Raw genomic sequence first — 20,139 nt, 5'->3', positions numbered from 1 at the left:
AGCAGGTTGGTCGTTTCATTACAGGCTGGCTTGAGAGGCAGCAGAATGGGAGTAGGGAAAATGTCACCTTTTGCCTTCCGTCTTCAGGGGCTTACTGAGTTCTTGGAGAACAAGTAGTTCTTACAGAGTCTATGGAGGGAAAGGAGAACCATGATACTAAGAGACTGTGAGCAGGAGGAAAGGGGGCAGCAGGCTGCCTGAACTATGGATAAATTTGATGCTATATAAATGGAGGTCTAGAAGCTGAGATTAAGCACTGAAGAGTGCATGAGGATTACTTTGTGGTGCTTGAGTTTTCATAAGGGAGCCATTTTGTTGGTCTCTATTTAACTATTCCATACTACAGTGGAACGGGGAAGGACCCACAATAAGAGGGGCCATACCAGCTGGCTCACTGGAGAAGTTTCCCAAGTGTCACCATTTTCTATTAACAGGCATTCTGAATATAATTGAGGTTTCTTGATCCAGATCTCCCCATGAGGCAGGAGGAGGTAAGAGACCTCAACTTGTAGGTGGAAAATGTTGTTACTTGGCGACCAGGGTGCCATCGTTGAAAGCTTCCCCCTTTCTTTAGCTAAATACAAACACACACAATGCCCTGCCAGTAGAAAACTACTGTAATACGAGAAGGAAAAGGTCCTAGCCCCTTCTGCTAGTTTTCTCCTTGCAAGCGTTTGCTTATTTAAGATAGCAGAGTTCCCCCACTTCATTTTGCTGTACTCCTAGACACAGATCAGGCAACCCAGAGCCACCTCAGCCACGTTGAGGAGGTTAATATTTAATAGAGTCGGTTCAATCCCGTTGGCCGCCGGGAGACGAACATGCCGGGCCGCTCGCGGGATCAGCCCTCCGTTGTGTCAGTACCTCTCGAGGTAACTGCGGGGCGACTGGGCTTCCAAGCAACGGGGGAAGAAACAGCGCCCACCGGCTAGGTTCGCCTGCTTGGACCATGCTGTCTGCAGGGACAGTGGCCGGCCTCGCTCCAAGCTGCAGAGCAGCCTAGGCCACGGCGAAGCCCTTCTCCGTAGAGGCTGGCCGTGCGTAAAACGGCCGGGGGAGATCGATTCTTTTGCGCAAACGCCCCGCGCCATGGGCGCCACTCCCCGGGCCAGGGGCCTTTGGAAAGCCAAGGGCTGGAGCCAAACCGACCGCAGGTCGAAGCCTGACCTCGCACACGTGGAAGCCGCATGCCGTGCTCGGAGAGACTGCGAGCGGCCTCGCCCACTACCCCACCGACGAAGCTTTCACAAGAGGCCCCGACGGCAGGTTCAGCCGGAAACCTCGGAGAAGAAGCCACAGCCTGCAGCCCCACGTCTCCCCACGGAGCGCGCGGTTTTGGAGTCGAGGAACTCGGAGGGAAGGGATTTGCCGGCGCTCCCTCCAGAGGGTCTGACTTCCTGCGGGGTTGAGCTCTCTCCCACCCTGCAAGCTTGGGAGGGATCGAGAGAGAAATCTTGCCGGTCCCCTCGGAGGGCGAGAAGCTCCCACCTGCTTTTCGGGCGGGAAGCGCCGTGTGCCTGGTGGCGCATTTCCCAGCGCCTGCTTTTACGCACTAGAGGGAAAGAGGGAGGAGAAAGTTAGTTTCATCATCGCTTCGAAGTGCGCGGCAGAGTTATAAAAACGGCACGCTCTGCGCTCTTTCGCCCGGGCAGCTTTCCGTACTGGCTCGCGGGGAGGTTGCGAAGAAGGCAGCCACCTGAGCGAGGCTGTTCACGAACGCGGGACGGGCTGCTGACGCTCCGGGCTAACTCGCCCTTTGTCTCCCGAGGAGCCGCCGGATCGCGCCGAGGAGCAGACCATGGGGATGGCGCCGGAAAACGGCAAAGCTCCCAGGATTGGGAACACCTGCTCCGCGAGCGTCTTCTGTAACATCAAGGTAAGGGGCCCCCTGGTGCAGCTTTGCTGCTTAGGGGATGGTGCAATGGGTTGCTTTTCATTCATTCCTTTGAATGAAACTGTGTGTATTTTTATGTTGGGGCTTTTTTTGAGTTCGGCTTCTGCAGCGCACAAGTACTGCCAGTCAGTCCGACTCCCGCTGGCAAGGAAGCGCTTGCTCTCAGAGCGACCTCCGAGCGCATGTAGGTAGAGACTGGACCGGGTTCATCTCGTGGTCGTGGATTCCATTGACAGCATTCTGTTTCAGATTTAAATTCCCAGAGTTGGAGGCAATCCTGTGCCCACTTACCTGGGAGTAAATCCCATTGAACTAGGTGGAATGTAATCCTGAGCAGCCCTGCATAGGATTGCACGGTTGAGACTGCAATACTGTTTGCATTGTACTGAGCAAACCTAACTATAGGAAAAACATGTAAATTGCACCCATATTAAGTTACCCTATTCCAAACTCTGGAAGGAATTTGACCTGCAATTCTCTTTTTGCCAGCTAAGTTCTGTTGACTTGCCAGGTCATGAGATGGATTGAAAGGGATTTGGAATAGCCTCTCCTTGCCCTGTCCCATCCCTGCCACACACCCTTTTTTGGATTTAAACCAGCATAAATTATGTTGATTTAAATTCCACTGGTTGAACTGCAGGTTTGGATTGTGTGTAAGCCTCATTGAATTACTTATGGGTGAACATGGATAGGACTGGAATAAGGGTGCAGTTCTAAGCACACTTACTTGGAAGTAAGCCTCGCTGAAGTGAACACAGTAGGACATATCTCTGAATAAACTTGCATAGGGTTGTGCTATTATTTTGCAGTCCTGTGACACTTACTTGAAGTAAATGCTAAATAACAATTATTTTTTAGTTTAACAAACATTGAATATATTGCTCCGGTTGCAACACACTCTGGATAGGGGTCATAAAGTGGCATATAAATTTTCCATTGTACCTGTAATCAACATTTATAGTGCTCTCCTCTCCTCATTGACAAATGTCTGGCTTTATTTACCTGCACCTGAGTGCTTTCACCCCAATCCACAGATTTGTTAACCTGGAAATACCATAAGTGGGAATTGATTTTTTAATTCAAAGACCATGTCTTGGATGGTGCTGTAAATAATTGCTTCTCCTCTGGAGTGGAAGCCATCCTTACTTTTGCCATCTGGAAATCTTGGTGTTGGTGTTTTAATCCTCCCTCTTTTACCTCTCCTCTCCCCTCCCCTTATTGGAGATGATACTCTGCAAATGGGTGAATGTTTTCTCTTGAACATGTGTGCATTTCCCCGCCTCATATATGAGTAATAATGACACTCAGAAGTAAGTAGCGGTCATTGTTGCATGCTGTTGCCTATCCAGAAGATTGCCGAAGTGCTGAAGGATGCTGTCTTTGCAGAGGACAGTCTGGCTTAGCAACATATTCCTCTTGCTGGGAGAAGCAGGGCAGCTGCTAACCAGCTGGGGGAAGAAGTATAGCATCTGATCCCCTTCCTTAGCAGTTGGTGGCCACCAAGGAAGTTCAGAAATGAGAAAGGAATAAAAGAGAAGCACAATGGCTTTATCAAATGGGAGGTCTTAATACAGTGCTGTGGGGCATGCTATGTTGAGTGCATGTTTTGCACTTGTGTATTTTTTTGTAACCGAAAAAAATAGGAGCTATATGGGGCAATCTGATTTGGGACCATGCTGTGGATAGGGAATTCTAGGCTCTGGGCATGGTGATCTTATGTCTGGGGGGGGTCACCCTCTTTAGTTGGGAATGTGTACTATTTGGTTTACTGCTGCATTAGGGGGCCTTCCTGATTATTCTGCTGAATGGAGACCTGGTCTTTTGCCCCAAAGTCCTGCCTTGATGGCACCACTTATGAGAGCAGGAGGGAGTTAACCCTCTCTTACGCATTATGGTCCTGGTGAAAATTGCTCCCTTGGGTGCTGTTTACATGGGGAGGAAAACTGGTACTGGTGCAGTTAGCAGCTCCCCCCTGGGGGGCAAATAGATCACAAAACAGGGAGGGGGGATTAAGTGCTTCCATATTGCCCCCCATGGCCCTTGTCTGGATCTTTCCCCCACCATTTTGAGGGCACAAGTGCAACCCATGCATGTAATGTAGCGCATGTAGTTTGGCACCACTGCAGCCAGATGCATGCATATATCAACAGAAAGCACCAATAAATGATCATTTTTGATTGATTGATTGATGGGACTTGCTCCGAGTGAGCGCTCATAGTTTTGCAGCTTTAGAACTCAATCCTATAGCATCTTTCTTGACCTTTCTTGAGTGGGAGAGCTCTGGAGAGAGAGAAAAGTACCTTTAACTAGGCAAACTTTCCCAAGAGGGAAACTGTTTCAAGAGGAGACTTCCAGTTTGTATGAATAAAGGATGCAGATAAGAAAAGAAAAAAGTCCTGGTGGGAGGAAAAAGGGTTTCAAGGGAAGCTGTTGGGATTAGTAGCATAATCCCAAATGAGAGTGGAGGGATAGAAACCTGTTTAGATTGAGAGCTCTTTGGATAGTGATGAAATTGCTGTAAGCTTCCCTATCCAGGGACAGAGTTGGGTGCAGATAAATAAACACTTGTCATCTTAGGGAACTGGGTGTAAATACATTGCAAATGCCCAGAGAAGCACAATCCTATATTTCCTTCCTTGAATGGCACAACAACGGGGACATATTTTTCCAATGAGTCTCACTTGCACATTCCAGAGCTGGTGAAGAGGTGGAGGCAGTTGTATGTTGGCCACTAACATTATGCAACTTTGCTGTTTACAGTCTTGACAGTAGCATTGCAGAAAGGGTTTTTTATCAGTGTTCCCATAATAAATGTGAGGTTTCATGAGGCAGGCTAGCCGATTATAAGTGCTTTGGCTGGCTCAGGGCGTGCAGGGAGGAAAGCCCTCAAGTGAGAACAAATATTCCCTGCCTTGAATTTTTCTGGTTCAAAAGCAAACACACTTGACCTTTTTCCTCCCTTCCCATTCTTAGATTTGGGGTTGGCCCTACAAAGTGAGCATACTGGTATGCTTACCTAGGATGACTCTCTGTAGGGAGAAGCACCTTTAATCATTAATATTAATATTAATAACATCAATAAATGTATTGCCAGTCCTTCACCAATGCCAAGTTGCAGGGTAGTTTACAAGAATTCAGTATTAAAACCAGTTACAATAAATTACAGTCATGGGAATAGGGTGGGTCCTGAACACACGCTTTTCAAGTGTCAAAGGGCAGGGGAAAGAGGTGTGTTTTCAGCATTTTATTGTTATTGTTATTATTACTGCTTTCTGTTTTTAAGGGGGAAATATTCAAAGCTGTTTATAGCCTAAATTAAAATATCAAATTAAACAATCCAGAATAAAATGTTTAAAAGTCAAATAAAAAGTATACATTCAAAGCAACATGTTTAACAGGGAACTCAAACATTATCTTAAAAGATTTCAAAATAAAACATTACAAAGGAGGTCAAGTACAGAATGCACATTTAACGTAGCACAAAAACGTTAACAAAAAAGCAATTATCCTAAACATTTCAAAAGAAAACGTTATCAAAGGAAGTCAAGTATAGAATGCACATGTAAAGCAGCATAATTAACAAGAGGATAAAATGTTATCACAAGTATAGAAAATACCTGCTGCCGTTGCTGCAAATCGTCCCAATGATGGTTCATGGCAGGCGGCCGCTGTGGAAGCTCAGGCTTGATGACCTGGGTCTACACTAAGACACAGCCTTTTGCAGAAAGCTGCATAGTGTCAGGAGAATCTCTCTGGGGAAGGGAATTCCACAGCTTAGGGGCTGCCATGGAGAACAGCCTCTCTCAGGCCACCACTATCCCAAACTACTTACCCTACCAGGTCAAATGAGTTTGCTTTGTGTCTGATGCAAATCTTCTACACAGGGCCTCTTGAGCTAACCCTGTGCTCTGTGATTAAACAACACCATGGTCTTTGTAAAATGATTTAGAACCCGAGCAAAGCTTGTAGCACCAAGCCAGTATTAAACCTGGACAAGAAGTTTGTAAATAAACGTACGTTTGCCACGAGCCTCCTAGTCAGTCGCTTGCTGTTTCACAAGACCTTCAGCTGCAGTGGGTTTATCTGTTACCTTTGCATTTATCGTTGCTGCATTTTTATCTTGCCCTCCCCCCCAAGTATCTCATACGTAGTTCTTTTCTCTCCCCATTTTGTCCCCAGAACAAGGCTTTGAGCTAGATCAGATTGAGAGTGTTGCGAGAAAACGATAGGCCGGAGATCACCCTGTGAGCTTTGTAGATGAGTGGGCATTTGAACCCGAGCCCCCCTGGTTCTAATCCAACTTTCTGCCTAACATGCTGGTTTATCTGGACCTTGATCCCCATGGATTTTATACGAAGGTGGGGTGGAGGAACCTTTTTCAGCAAGAGGACCACATCCCATCAGGGTGAACCTCCCAGAGGGTCGCATGCCAGTGGCAAAAACTGGTCAAAGGGTGGGTGTGATCCTGTGATCCATACCTTTTGTACAGTAGGCTGCATTCCATCCAAGCAGAAGTCAGAGGCTTCTGCATAGTCACCCATGTACACGCCCCACACACTGCACTCCATGAACCGTCCAGGCAAGCAGGTTAAGGACACATTTCAGCCAGGCAAAGGCACTTGGGGAAGCCAAGAGGCTGGACTGCTGAGGAGGTGTAGCCTGGGGGAAGCAGGCTTGCCTCCCCCCCCCCAGCTTGAGGTTCCCCACTCCTGTTCTATACCCTCTCAATTTGTAGAAACTTCACGCTGTCATTTCTGAATGGGGTCATACGGTAGTCACCTTTCAAATCCCACAGCAGTTGTGTTTCTCCACAGTTTTGTATGTGTGTGCATGCCTGCACATGTGGAACCATGGTGTTTAGTCTGGCAGCAGGACCACTGCAGAAATTCATTAGTATCCATTAGCCAGCATCCTGTGTTTGAAGCCTTCCCCGGTTTCCCATCGTAAGGACGAACACTGATGTTGGCACAATGGTGATTTTGTTACCTTTTGTCATTGTGTTCCATTGGCATGGCAAGTTTGCTTGGGATGGGTTCTCTCCACCCGGCAATCTGTTTGCTTGCAAGCCAAACGGATGGAGAGCGGCAGTCCCGTGTTCCTCTCCGTTATGGCAACAAGGCAGCCCTGCCCCTGGCGGGATGATGCCTGTGTGGAGCTGAGGTTTAGTCCTCGCTTTGTCATTCCCATGCGAGAGCTGGAGCAGTGCCAAGACCCTACCTGCGCAGGCTGTGCCAGAGAAACTAAACAAGCGGCGTTACTTTCATAAGCTCCAGCAGCAGCTGTTAAACATTGCTCTAGTTCTGGTACAAGGCATTTCTCTGTTAAATATACACCCTTCAAGCTCCGGTCTGTCAGCACAAGATAATGGAGCTCCTGTTTGTTTTAGGGCACGGTGTTTACAGAATGCCTTTCTCAAAAGTTACTCCAGAAATAACAAACAGCAGCCTTTTCAGAGAAAGCCCTCTGTGCTGAGTATCCCCCCCCCATCCCGATTATCCTTCATCTGCTGTGCGAGAGGTTGAATCACTTCCACATGACTCTTGAGGTGGGAGCTCCGAGGCCCCTAACTGCTGATGTTTAGCCACAGCTAGTGATAGAGGAGGAGGAAGGGAAGGGAGCTAGTACCACTAGTATGTTGGTCCTTAGATATCTGCTCATCATGGCAAATTCATAGATAAGAAGCTGCACGGAGACATTTGGGAGCTTCTGGGGAATTGGCAGCTGAAAGTAATAGAGTTGCTGAGGAAGTGGGTTGTTTGTTATTAACAAAAAAGTAAAGGTAGCTTTTTTGGACCGTGACGAAATACTCCAAAATCATTTTTAGGAAATACCCTTTATTAAACCCATCTTGTGAAATAACGTGCAAGCTTTTGAGTTTTTTTAAAAAATTCTTCCATCAGGCTGGATGGCTAAGAAAGCGGCTTAGGGAAAAGGGAGAACTGATCATGCCATGAGTCTGCATCTGGTCAGAGTCTTATGGCCAAACGTGGGAGGAGGGAGCTAACATCCTCATTTGAACACCTCCTCCTTCTGCCCATATTCTGCCACAAGACTCTGACCAGACGTAGATTCATGTTGTCTTCCATGAGTTCCTTCCATTTTGCTTTGTTTTAATTTAGCCTGGTGAAGAGTTTTGGAAAACCTGAAAGCTTTTGCGCTTATTTTCTAAGATTGTTGTTGACCTAATAACGGAAAACCTCAGTTCAGAATTAAGAAACCAGAAATCCCAGATCTGATTCATCTGGTTCATCTCAATTTCAGCATGGGGAAAAAGGGGAGACCATCTCGAACTAATGCATTGACTGTTCTTTTGTTTCTAAAGGTCCAGGAAAGGCGGGTTTTGATAGGAGGATGGTTAGGTTTGCTGGCTAAATCGGTCCCAGTCCAACTTCTGGAGTGGTATCTGTGTTAAATTTCTCGCAGCAAAACTAATGTTGTACGCTCAAGATCAATACATTTTTTGTGGCATCAGCTTTTGTGGCCTGCAGAGTCGACTTCATCAAATGTATGGAGCATTACCCTCAATTGGCAAGTAGGAGTGCATGTATGTGATACACACATTCAGATGCAGAAGGGGTAATAAAATGCAAAAAAGTATACAGTCTGCAACAAGTTCAGTTAAGCAGCCATTCACACCAGCAGTCATAGATGCTCCCATCTAGGCAATCTCATTTCTGTGAATGGGAAGAGTGTTGGTTCCTTCGTCTAACCTGGTCTAACATGGGTGTGTAGAAGACAGGATAACTATTAAAACCCTCTGAAGACTAGTTCATTCTGTTAATTTACTTGCAAGGTTAGCAAGCTCCTTGACCCTCAGTTCAAAAAGGTTTCATTTGAAGCATTTAAAGTAAGGATGAGAAGTCCTAATGGCCTTGCACCCATCAATAGGTGTTGTGTGCCTGACTGATGGAGTTGCTTCTGATCTCATTCCTTGATTGTACACATTTTACTGAGGCTTGGAAGCCAAATTCCTTCCAGATCTAAGAAATGTCAGCTTTTGCTCAGAGCAAACGTGTGGCAGTTGAAAGGATGTTGCAAGGCTCCCTTGCTGCTGTTTTACCTGGTTCTTGTAATGTTGGTAGGAAAGCAGAGTGTTGATAACTTCATGATTGAATCAGGATGTAGTGTGTGTTTATCTTGGCAGCAGCACCAAAAGTGGGGGTAGTTTGGAGGAGGCGGAATCTCTGTAAATGAGAGAGAGCTGGTTCTTTTCTTTTCAAACAGACCTTCCTGCTTTTTGCCTTGCCTGAGAGGAGCTGGAGAGAATAAGTCGGGAAGGCTGGCACTTACTCAGAAGTAAGTCCTGCTGAGTTCATTGGGGCTTACTCTCAGGTAGGTGTGCCTAAGTTGTGCAGCCTTTGCAAGCTTACTCAAAAGTAAGTCTTCCTGAGTTCCACAGGATTTGCTTCCAAGTAATTATGCACATGATTACGACCTCATTACAGCAATGCACACTTATTAGGGAACAAATCATGTTGAGTTTGGAGGGACTTGAGTAAACATACTTAGAGTTGGGCACAGCTGCTTCTCTCGACCAGCACACCTTTTGGTGGCAGTTGCACATTAAAGAGGATGCTCTTTCAGAAGCATGAAATAAACCACTTATGGCTAGGTGATGCAAACGCACACACTCTCTGGCTGTGTACACACCATATATTCAAGGCACATTCAAAGCACATTCCCCCACCTGAAGGGAACAACCTTCGGAAATTACAGTTTCCAGGATCATGGGGGAGAAATGTGCCTTGAACATCTCATCTACAAATTGCCCTGTGCTGTTTAGTGGGATTTTGCCTTCTTGCCAGCACCTTTCTCGAGTGAGATGTCAAGATACATTTTGACATGGACAGCTGCCAATCATAAGGCTGGAGTGACCCGCAAGTCCCCAAAGAGGGCAGCTGTTGCCAGCTGAACCGGACCACTTAGGGAAACAAGAGCAGGCAGGCCCATTTTTCTGAGGGAGGGTAAGGTGGCTCAATGCCGAAATTTCACCAAGGAGTGGTCACCACAGATAAGACTAGCATGAGCAAATTAAGCAGTGGGAGCTCCTGATACTGTGGGCAAGGGCATGGCCTCCAGTGTCAGTATGAGAAGGGAGGTTGCATAAGTGCGTAGGTCAAGAGAAAAAACAAAAGGGATTTGAAAACTCAGAGGAAACTCTGGTAATCCCCACTCCCTGCGCTTATCTAGCACAGAGTAACAGCGCAAGTACAATGAGCCAGCTACGAAACCATGCACACACACACACACACACTCCAGGAATCCAGAGTCTGCAAACAAACTGGTGGATTGTTGGGTAACTAAACCAGCAGGGCCTTTATTGCAGTGATGCAGCAGTAGGAACAGCGCTTGCTGAGGAGGGGAAGCCCCAGTGAGTAGGTGGCAAACCTGAGGGAGAGAATTTCTTTTGACTGTGCTTTGTCCATAGTAATCTTTGAGGATCAGGGAAGCAAACTTAACTCAGGTAATCAGCATGGTTGCTGTTAACTGCAGCTTTTAAGGTATTTCTTGATTGTATTTTAATACCACTTTCCCCTTGACCCAAGAAGCTTAGGGGGGTTTACATGGATTTTTGTAGGAGTGAAAGAAGCTGCATTATGTTGTCCGACCATTGGTCCATCTTGCTGAATATTGTCAACGCGTTCCTCCTTTCTTTTCTGCAGACAGACCCTGTAAGGCAAATCACAGGCTGTGTGAGACAGTGACTTGCCCAATGTTGTCCACTGAGTTGGGATTTGAGCCCCCAGCCTGGCACTCTGTCTTGGCCTTTCCCAACTACAGGTTCCCCACCCTTCATATAAAGGAATCTCTCTCTCTCTTTAGTAAAGTTGCAATCCTATGCGCACTTACCTGGAAATAAGTCCCCTTGTACGTACTTCTGTGTAGACATGCATAGGCTAAGGCAGGCATCCCCAAACTGTGGCCCTCCAGATATTTTGGCCTACAATTCCCATGATCCCTAGTTAGCAGGACCAGTGGACAGGGGTGATGGGAATTGTAGTCCAAAACATCTGGAGGGCCGAAGTTTGGGGGTGCCTGGGCTAAGGTATACCAGGGGTCGGCAACCTGTGGGCCACCAGATGTTTTTGGACTCCAACTCCCATCATCCCTGACTGCTGGTCATACTGGATGAGACTGATGGGATGGGAGTCCAACAACACTTGGATAGCCTACAGGTTGTTTCTTTCACGAGAAGATCTTTAAACAGGAACAGAAACAATAAAAAGGTTTGTTTGTTTCTTTAGTCCCTTGCTCCACTTATTCTGGTATAGCATAGTGACTGAAGAGTATAAACTGCAAACCAGGGGGTGCCCCATTCACTCGTCTTGCTAAGTAGGCAACCTCCTGTTCTGTTAGCCCCCATTCTGAAATATGAGGATCATGACTACATTAGTTCACTAATCTGTCCATTAAACCCTTTGAGCGCAGTATAAAATAAACCTTTGATGTGCAGTATAAATGTTAAGTACAGTGGTACCTCGGTTGTCAAACATAATCTGTTCTGGAAGACCATTCGACTTCTAAAACATTCAACAACCGAGGCGCAAAGGGAGAATTTTAGTGGTGAAAATTGAACACGCAGTGGAAGCCGTTCAACTTCTGAGGCACGTTTGAAAACGGAAGCAATTACCTCCGGGTTTTCGGCATTTGAAAACCAAAACTTTTGGCTTCCGAGACGCCCGAAAACCAAGGTACCACTGTATTAGTTGAGCAGAGCAGATAGTGTATTGATGTTGCCCAAGGAGGCCTGGGTTCAAATCCCCACCCCTCATCGAAGCTTCCTGGAAATCTTTTGGACCAAATCAACTTCTCAACCTAATCTCCCTTACAGGGAGGTTGTGGGGATTAAATGGAATAAAGCCACGCATGCAGTGCTGAGCTTCTTGATGAAATAAATAATACATTCTTGCAGCTCTTTAGAATATAAGATTACACAGTAATTCATTGTTAACAGGTTAGCCATAGCAAAGAAGGGGAGACCCAAAGAAACCTGACTGGCACACCAGTAACAAATACAGTCAGTCATACCTCGGTTTAAGTACGCTTCGGTTTGAGTACTTTCAGTTTAAGTACTCCGCAGACCTGTCTGGAATGGATTAATCCACTTTCCATTACTTTCAATGGGAAAGTTCGCTTCAGGTTTAGTACACTTCAGGTTAAGTACGGACTTCCAGAACCAATTACACTCATACTTCGGGTTAAGTACGCTTCAGGTTGAGTACTCTGCGGACCCGTCTGGAATGGATTAATCCACTTTCCATTACTTTCAATGGGAAAGTTCGCTTCAGGTTAAGTACACTTCAGTTTAAGTACTCCATGGACCCGTCTGGAACGGATTAATCCACTTTCCATTACTGTACTTTCAATGGGAAAGTTTGCTTCAAGTTAAGTACAGACTTCTGGAACCAATTGTGTACTTAAACCGAGGTACCACTGTAATGTCCTGTACAATGAACTTTTTAAAATAACAGGGAAATAAGGCAGCAGCAAAGTTTTAGCCTCCAAAAATGGGGCTGAGAAAAGCAGTTTGGTAATCAAGGCAGCTGTTCAATGCCATGCTCCTGGGTCTCTGCTGGTGTGGTGGGGAGAGGAGGGTGGAGGCAGAAGGAACTCCAGGCAAGCAGGAGAATGTCCCATGTACCAATTTCTGTAAAGCCATATTTCTCTACTGGTTTATCATAAAATATCAGGGTGGTGCAAAACAGTAAGACCTAAAACACTATTTAAAAACAATACAAATAATAATTAAAGGGACTGGCTGATCAGTCAAAACAACAGCAAATGCCTGTTGTTGTAAAAAGGCCTTCAAGAGATGGCTGAAAGTCGAAAGCAGGGAGGGCTGCTGAATCTCTGCTGGGAGAGTGTTCCACAGCATGGAACCAACAGCATTAAATGCCTGACTTCTAACGGAGGCCAACTGACTCTGTAATATGGGGGGCAGCTAACAGCACTCTTCTGTCTGATCCCCAGAGCAACACTGGCATGTAAGGAAGCATTCTCAATTTGTTTTCTTCTGGATTTGTCTTTCGTTAAAGGCCCACCAAAGTTCAAGTATGGTTTTTGGAGAAGTTGGCCGTAAGTGGAATGCCACCAAGCCTGGTTTGCACTAAAGTCCAAACATTGATTTAGTTCATCTAAATGAAATGCAAAATTGCTCCCAAATAATTCTCTTGCAGTGGCCTTCTGCAGGCTGCTTGACCCTAATCATCCAGAGTCTTGGGGCTTTTCAGATCAGATCTCTTCAGACACTGCGGAAACTGTATGGTAATAAAGATGTCGAGAAGCTTTTAACAGACATTTCCTTAAAAGGCTAGTGCTTTTCTAAACGTTGACTTCATAGAAATTCCTCTCTTTCTTTTTTGCAAATTGATCTCTTTGTATAATAACCATCTCCAGCCAGGCTATAAATCACTGTCTTCCATGAGGTGACAACAGCTTAAAGAGTTTTCTCAAGTGTCTGGGCATCCCCATTGACCCCAAGACAGGCAGTGATTTGTTAGTTAGATAGCATACTATGAGGAAGAGATGGTAACAAAACTGACTCTCCTGCCTTTACTGACACTCACATGCTTCCAAACACTGAACATGGTATAGTGGTTGACAGTATGTCATTTAGGCTTAGTTTACTTAAATCCTTGCTTGCAGCCAACAACTCACTCTCAATGCTGCTTATTCATTCCTGATTTTTCCTTCTGGAACAGTAATATCTGGTAGATGGATAATTGTGGGCTTGGGCTAAAAGGGACCCCTGACCATTAGGTCCAGTCGTGACCGACTCTGGGGTTGCACGCTCAGCTCGCATTATTGGCCGAGGGAGCCGGCGTACAGCTTCCAGGTCATGTAGCCAGCATGACAAAGCTGCTTTTGGCGAACCAGAGCAGCACACGGAAACGCCGTTTACCTTCCCGCTGTAGCAGTCCCTATTTATCTACTTGCACTTTGACGTGCTTTCGAACTGCTAGGTTGGCAGGAGCTGGGACTGAGCAACGGGAGCTCACCCCGTCGCAGGGATTCAAACCGCTGACCTTCTGATCAGCAAGCCCTAGGCTCTGTGGTTTAACCACAGCGCCACCTGCGTCCCCAAATTCTGCCCTTATAAGTGATTTGAGAAGAAACTGCCACTTGCACCCATCAAACGCTTTGATTCTTTGATTTAAATATGATCTCACAGCTACTGAGAGAGACACCTGAATCTCTCTGGATCAAAATAGCCTTCCAGCAGTTTTGAAACCTCTTGGGTTTCAACTTTTTCTACTCTTAAGTCCAGTTCTCCCCATTTCCATGTACGTTGTGGGGTTGTTGTTTTTTAAGTCCCCGTGAAAATTCATCATTGAATTTCTCTTAATATATAAATGTTTGTATGCATTTTTGCCTTATGTACACATTGTTGCAAAGCAACCCCCCCTAATATAATGCATTTTTGTATCTTATTTTCACTAATATGTGCGTTTATATGCACACTTTACGCTGCTATATGCTGTGTACACATTCCTTGGCTGGGGAACTGCATTGCAAAATTCAGATAAGAGCGAATTTCAAACATTGGCTGTGTTTCTGTTCGTGCATTTTGGGAAGTGCAAATTAAGTAGGTTTGCCTTTCAGTGTGAATGGAATCTAATCTCTCCCTCCATCCCTAATTCCTGCCTAGTCCAGACTCTTTGTTTCCCCCCCACCCTTCTAAAGGTAGTGGGATTCTATGTTCTTTTCAACTGGATTTTATTTTTTATATATAGCACCACCTGACCCGAAGAGGTTGCAAACTAAAATTCAACAAGGAGGAAGCAACAGAGAAATGGGAGGAAGTGAGGGCAGGGTAAAAAATAAAAAGGAAAGGAGAGCGTATTGTTTCAGATGTATGTGCTAGACAGAAACGTTTCAACAGGCAGCTGAAAGGCCAGAAAGGTGTGTTTTCAGAATGCCTTTCCCAGTCAGTTCTGGTAGATACCTTTGCTCAGTGCTAGTTTAAGACCACCACCACCACCACCCCCCCCCCCCCGCAAAGCTTTTAACTGAATTTGTTGTCCCTGCTGATCTGTTTGTTTTACTGGCTGCTGTTCCTGTGGCTGTTTTAGAAATGGTTTTGCTGACTGCTGCTACTTATTTTGTTGCACTGCTTTCTTAAATAGCTTTTTGGTCATGGAGTTTTTATGATGTTTTCTGATACCTGGTTTGGAGATTTGAGTGGGGAAAAGCAGCAACTAAACATTTGAAGTTAAAATTATGGTCTTTTTAACTGGAGAGTTTTCAAAACGCAAATCATTTGTGTGACATGGGATTAGACTGCACAACTGGATCCCATCTTATACATGTCTACTCAGAAGTAAGTTCCATTGGGTTCTGTGGGATTTACCCCAAGTGGATTTACCCCAAGTGGTTCCCATTATTTCAGTGGAACTTAAACTGAAGTCATGACTGACTTTTCACATTGATGTCAGTGGGACCTCAGTGGGACTAACTTAGGTTAGATTCGACCCAATGTGAAGTGCACTACCGTATAGCCAGTGTGGAGTCATGATTAGACTGTCTAGAAAGAGTTCAAATCTCCATGCAGATGTGAACCTCCCTGAGTGACTGTGGCCCAACCATTGTCTCTCAACTGAGCCTACTACACAGGATTCTTGTGAAGATAAAAGTGAGATCACCCCCATCCATATTGGCCACCATGAGCTCTTGGGAAGCTGGCTATGTTGGGAACAGGACTAGATGGAGCAAGGTTCTTAAGTTTTTCTGCTACAAATGCCACTTTAAAAATTTAATCCTCTGTAATGCTGATTGTGTTTAAAGCAGGCATAGGCAAACTCGGCCCTCCAGATGTTTTGGGAGTGCAACTCCCATCATCCCTAGCTAACAGGACCAGTGATCAGGGATGGTGGGAGTTGTAGTCTCAAAACATCTGGAGGGCCGAGTTTGCCTGTGCCTGGTTTAAAATGTCTTGAAGACTGTCAGCACATGCTTTGAGCTGCTGCCTACTCATCATTCATGCAACCACTTTCTAGATAGGGATTCATTGTGTGTCAGCAATTCCCTTCCTGCTGTTTCATACTTCGAAGGTGGAGAAATTATAGTGCAGATAAGAGCAATTGCCTTTGGGTCTCATCTTGATGATGATGATGATGATGTTTTCAGAGCAATGAGAAGAAATTCAGACATTACCTTGCCCCGCCCTTTCCTGCCCCCCTCCATTTCCCTATGACTAAATTTCTAGTGGGTTATGTATATGTTGTTGTTGTTGTTTAGTCGTTTAGTCGTGTCCGACTCTTCGTGACCCCATGGACCATAGCACGCCAGGCACTCCTGTCTTCCACTGCCTCCCGCAGTTTGGTCAAACTCATGTTTGTAGCTTCGAGAACACTGTCCAACCATCTCGTCCTCTGTCATCCCCTCCTAGTGCCCTCAATCTTTCCCAACATCAGGGTCTTTTCCAAGGATTCTTCTCTTCTCATGAGGTGGCCAAAGTATTGGAGCCTCAGCTTCACGATCTGTCCTTCCAGGGAGCACTCAGGGCTGATTTCCTTCAGAATGGATAGGTTTGATCTTCTTGCAGTCCATGGGACTCTCAAGAGTCTCCTCCTCCTCCTGTATATAAGTGCTTTTTATCTGTTAGCATAAAGATGCCAAGGGAGACTCTTCTCCTTCGCTCTCAACTCCCTTTGTTCCACTCTTGACAACAGAAAAGCAGCTCAAGACTGGGCTTAACTGTACTCTTCTCCCCCCCCCCCCAAAGAAGCAGCCTGCTCATTGCCAGTTTCTCTGCCTTGGCTAGAAGATCCTCTCTTGTTCCAACCAGCACTGCTCCTTGGGAGTCAGGAGAACCAAGTCCCTATGGGGAGCTAATTTGACTATGTCCCTTGACTCTCAAACTCTCTGCTTGCAGAACAGGAAAAGGACGTTCTGCTTCCACTGGGAACCAATACCCTCAACTCTGACCTATCATGGATGTCTTTAACATTAACCAGTTCTGTGGTTACCGTAGGCGTGAGACGTGGCTTTCTGACCAACGTTGCCACAATAGCGCTGTCTGTCTTCTGCCAGACCTTCGCAAGCTTTACATTTCATAACAGACGTTTATATGCAGTCTAAGGGTAAACAGACTTGTTGACTGATTCCCGTTACTCTGCATCAGCTGTCGGCTGAAGCCTTTATGACAAAAGAATACAGCCAGTTTTACATTATTGTGTATACACTACATGCTGTCAGTTTGCTGAAAATAGACTCTGCTCCCATTTTTACATGTTGTCATAATATTTTATCGAGTCTAAATAGACAGGATCCAGATCTCCTTTCTCTTTCTCTTCGTGGTAATTGTGAATGAAAAGACAATGTTTTATTTCATTTCAATTCGATTCCTTTTGTTGCCACAATCTTAATCTTTTTTTATTATTCCATATAACTGAGGAGGCATATGTGACAGAAAGGTAGGGAACAAGAAGCTGCTATAACCAATGTATTCGCTCTGATGTAAAGCCCCCCGGGACTTATCCTGATAGCCAGTGGGATGACAAGGATGGGAAAGGCTGGACAGAGAGTGGGATTTGCTTTCTTCCAGATCTCCTGTCACCTATGACTTCACCTGGCCTTTTGTTGTTTTTAATATATAGAAAGGACAGCAGGTTACAGAAAAAGTAAGACAGCTCCCTTTCTGCTTTCCATTATTGGCAACCTATATTCCTCAAAGGTTAGACTTGCGGTCCTGGTTCTCATGGGGTCTTTGAGGTTGTTTCCAATGCAAAAGAGCAAGCTATTTTGGTGCATCAGTTAAAGTGTCAGACTAGCACTGGGGAGATCCAGGTTCAAATCCTCACTGAGTCGCAAATCGTGCTGGGTTGGTCAGTCTCCCTCCGCTAACTCAGGCTTGCTGCAAGTTTGAAATGCAGCAGGGAGGGAAGAGCCCCTGAGCATCTTTGTAGGACGGTTGAAATTAAAATGTGATCAAATAAATAAAAGATAGCCCTATTACTAAGCAGTTCTTGGGCTTCTATCCCTGCATTAGCTTGGGAATAAGTCTTAGTCATCTTAGTGGGGCTCACGTCTCAATAGGTATGCTGCATCTGCATTGCATTGGTGTGAAGATTTGGCACTGCTTAATGTACTGCGGCCAGCCTGTCATAATCACACAATCAGGGCAGGTGAAGCCATTCAGAAGAGGGATTTATAACCTGCTTATGCCAACAGCCTGTAGATATGATCATTCACCTGTCTTTAAAATAAACATCAAGGTGATTAACAGGTGGCTGAGATAAGTACAAATGCATATGAAGTGTGGCTTCTTTTACAAAAAGCCAGATGAATGTCGTCTGAAATTTGCCTGACGTCACAAGACATGGTCTGGCTCCCTCTTGCCGGAGATCACTTTCAACAGTGAAGTGGAGTACAGGATCACTGTGCCATCTTTACAGATGTAGTGGCACCTTTAAAAAAATTAATGATACCTTCCAGGTTTTCTGGGCTGAGCTCATGTGTAACATTGCAGCCTTGCAGGAATAATCCATTTGCCCAGCCAACGTTATGGCTGAGCTAGTTAGTATAGTTTCTAGCTGCGGCAGCTCCTGTGATCTCTGGCATACATTTTGGGAGTATCACTTGTTCTTACTGTGTAGTTCAGGAAAGCCACAAGTGTTGCTTTGCAGTTTATGTTGCTGATGGAGAAAAACCAACTGCATTGGAAATGCCCCAGTCTGGATCAACAGAATATGCCTTTGAGGAAATTGCTGTCAGTTTCTACAGAGGAAACTGTCAACATGTTGGGCTGCATTGGGGAGTAGGAGAGATAGCAGAGCTCATGTATATAGCCCTACAAGCCAAGCCTACAAGGCCTACAAAAGGGGTCATCTTACTTGTTTTAGTCCATCATTTTCCAGTTCTCACTTCCCTGACTTTCGGACTCCTTGTTAGGTCCTCCTGTTCTTGATTTCACCTTCTCCAGAATTTTCTCTTCAGTCTTATGTGCTTGTCATCTTCACTGTCTTCACATCATTAATCCCTCTCAAAAGTAATTTGTGTGTCATTCCTTAAGGATTCCTCAAATGCATTCCTTAAGTCATTCCTCAAATGCATCCCTTCTCATTTCACTATTCTCTTGTGGGGGACACACCAAGCAGTTTGCTACATAACAAAATTATTTAAAATGTTATGGGCAACAAACAGCCTTAAAAGCATGATAGTTGAAACATCGGCTGATAAAAATCAGACCAGAAGAGTAAAAGCAAAACAGCAAAATGACAGAAAACTTATAAAGCATCAGTTCCTGAGCAAGTGGGTGACAATGATAGCTGAGTAAATATTTCTAGGACAGTTTTCCTGTGTGCTCGAATTTATTATCTCTTCCCTTTCTTCAATGGAAGACCCAATCAGTGTGCATTGAATTCACAGGCAGCATTTCATCTAGACACAGACTAGCATAGCTTCAGCAATGTTGGTGTGTTGTGCCCTCGGACCATGTCCTGGGACAAAGTGCTTTGCATAGATCAGAAGTGGAGAACCTGTTGCCTTCCTGCAGCTCCCATTATCCCCAGCCAGTGGCCATGGTGATTGGGGCTGATGGGTGTTCAAGTACAAAGGCATATGGCGGGATACAGGTTCCCCACCCCTGACATACATGATCTTGGTAATATAGCATTTCCATCCATCATCCTTGGAAATCATGGAACGATGCCTAAATATTTTTATGATCTGGTCACCCCATTACGTAGAGTATTTATGTTGGCCTGCTTGCATGCCTTTCCGTCCTCTGTGTTGTCTGGAAGGCTCAGAGGCATCCCTTACCAGAGCAGACTCTGCACCTGTGGCCAGAATGTACCTGACTCTATGGACCACATGATTCTGGAATGCCCTCTTTTTAACTCCTTACGTGATGATCCCTCAGTGTCCTCTTTGTGGCTCTGCGCCCCCTCCAATAAACAACTCGTGACCCAGTTCCTGCTGAGCGATGACTCTCCTGCACTTACTAGAGTTATGGTGCAATTTTTGACTAGAATTTTTGAGGTGAAATCTGGGGCAGTTGGGCCTACACAGTAGTGACCACCGAGGACTCATTATCCTTTTCCCCTCTCCCCTTTCTATTGTACGTCTCTGAATTATATTTTGTATAGATGGTTTATATGATTTTATTGCTATATATATGCCAATAAAGGTGTTGAATTGAAAAAAATACAGGAAACTTGGATTTTATAAAATGGTTCTTACATTGCATTTCGTCCTATTAGGAAGTTGTTCCCTCCCAATGCAAGTAATACGTTTTGTTTACT

At 45.3% G+C, this 20,139-nt stretch overlaps 1 protein-coding gene across 3 annotated transcripts in view; it reads left to right on the top strand.

The window, feature by feature from the left end:
* Positions 1-20,139, top strand: part of SLCO2A1 (solute carrier organic anion transporter family member 2A1) — a 62,958-nt gene that overhangs the window by 302 nt on the left and 42,517 nt on the right. For 2 of the 3 annotated variants that reach the window (XM_035132882.2, XM_035132883.2), the window contains exon 2: positions 1,769-1,876. In XM_035132882.2, coding sequence (XP_034988773.1) covers positions 1,769-1,876 — 108 coding nt within the window. Of the gene's footprint in view, positions 1-3; positions 492-1,768; positions 1,877-20,139 lie in introns of those variants that run through there. The other variant, XM_035132884.2, reaches the window with a different exon arrangement.

This window comes from Zootoca vivipara, chromosome 5, assembly GCF_963506605.1.
Source record: "Zootoca vivipara chromosome 5, rZooViv1.1, whole genome shotgun sequence".
Lineage (NCBI taxonomy): Eukaryota > Metazoa > Chordata > Lepidosauria > Squamata > Lacertidae > Zootoca > Zootoca vivipara.
This window is presented reverse-complemented; position numbering and strand designations above follow the sequence as displayed.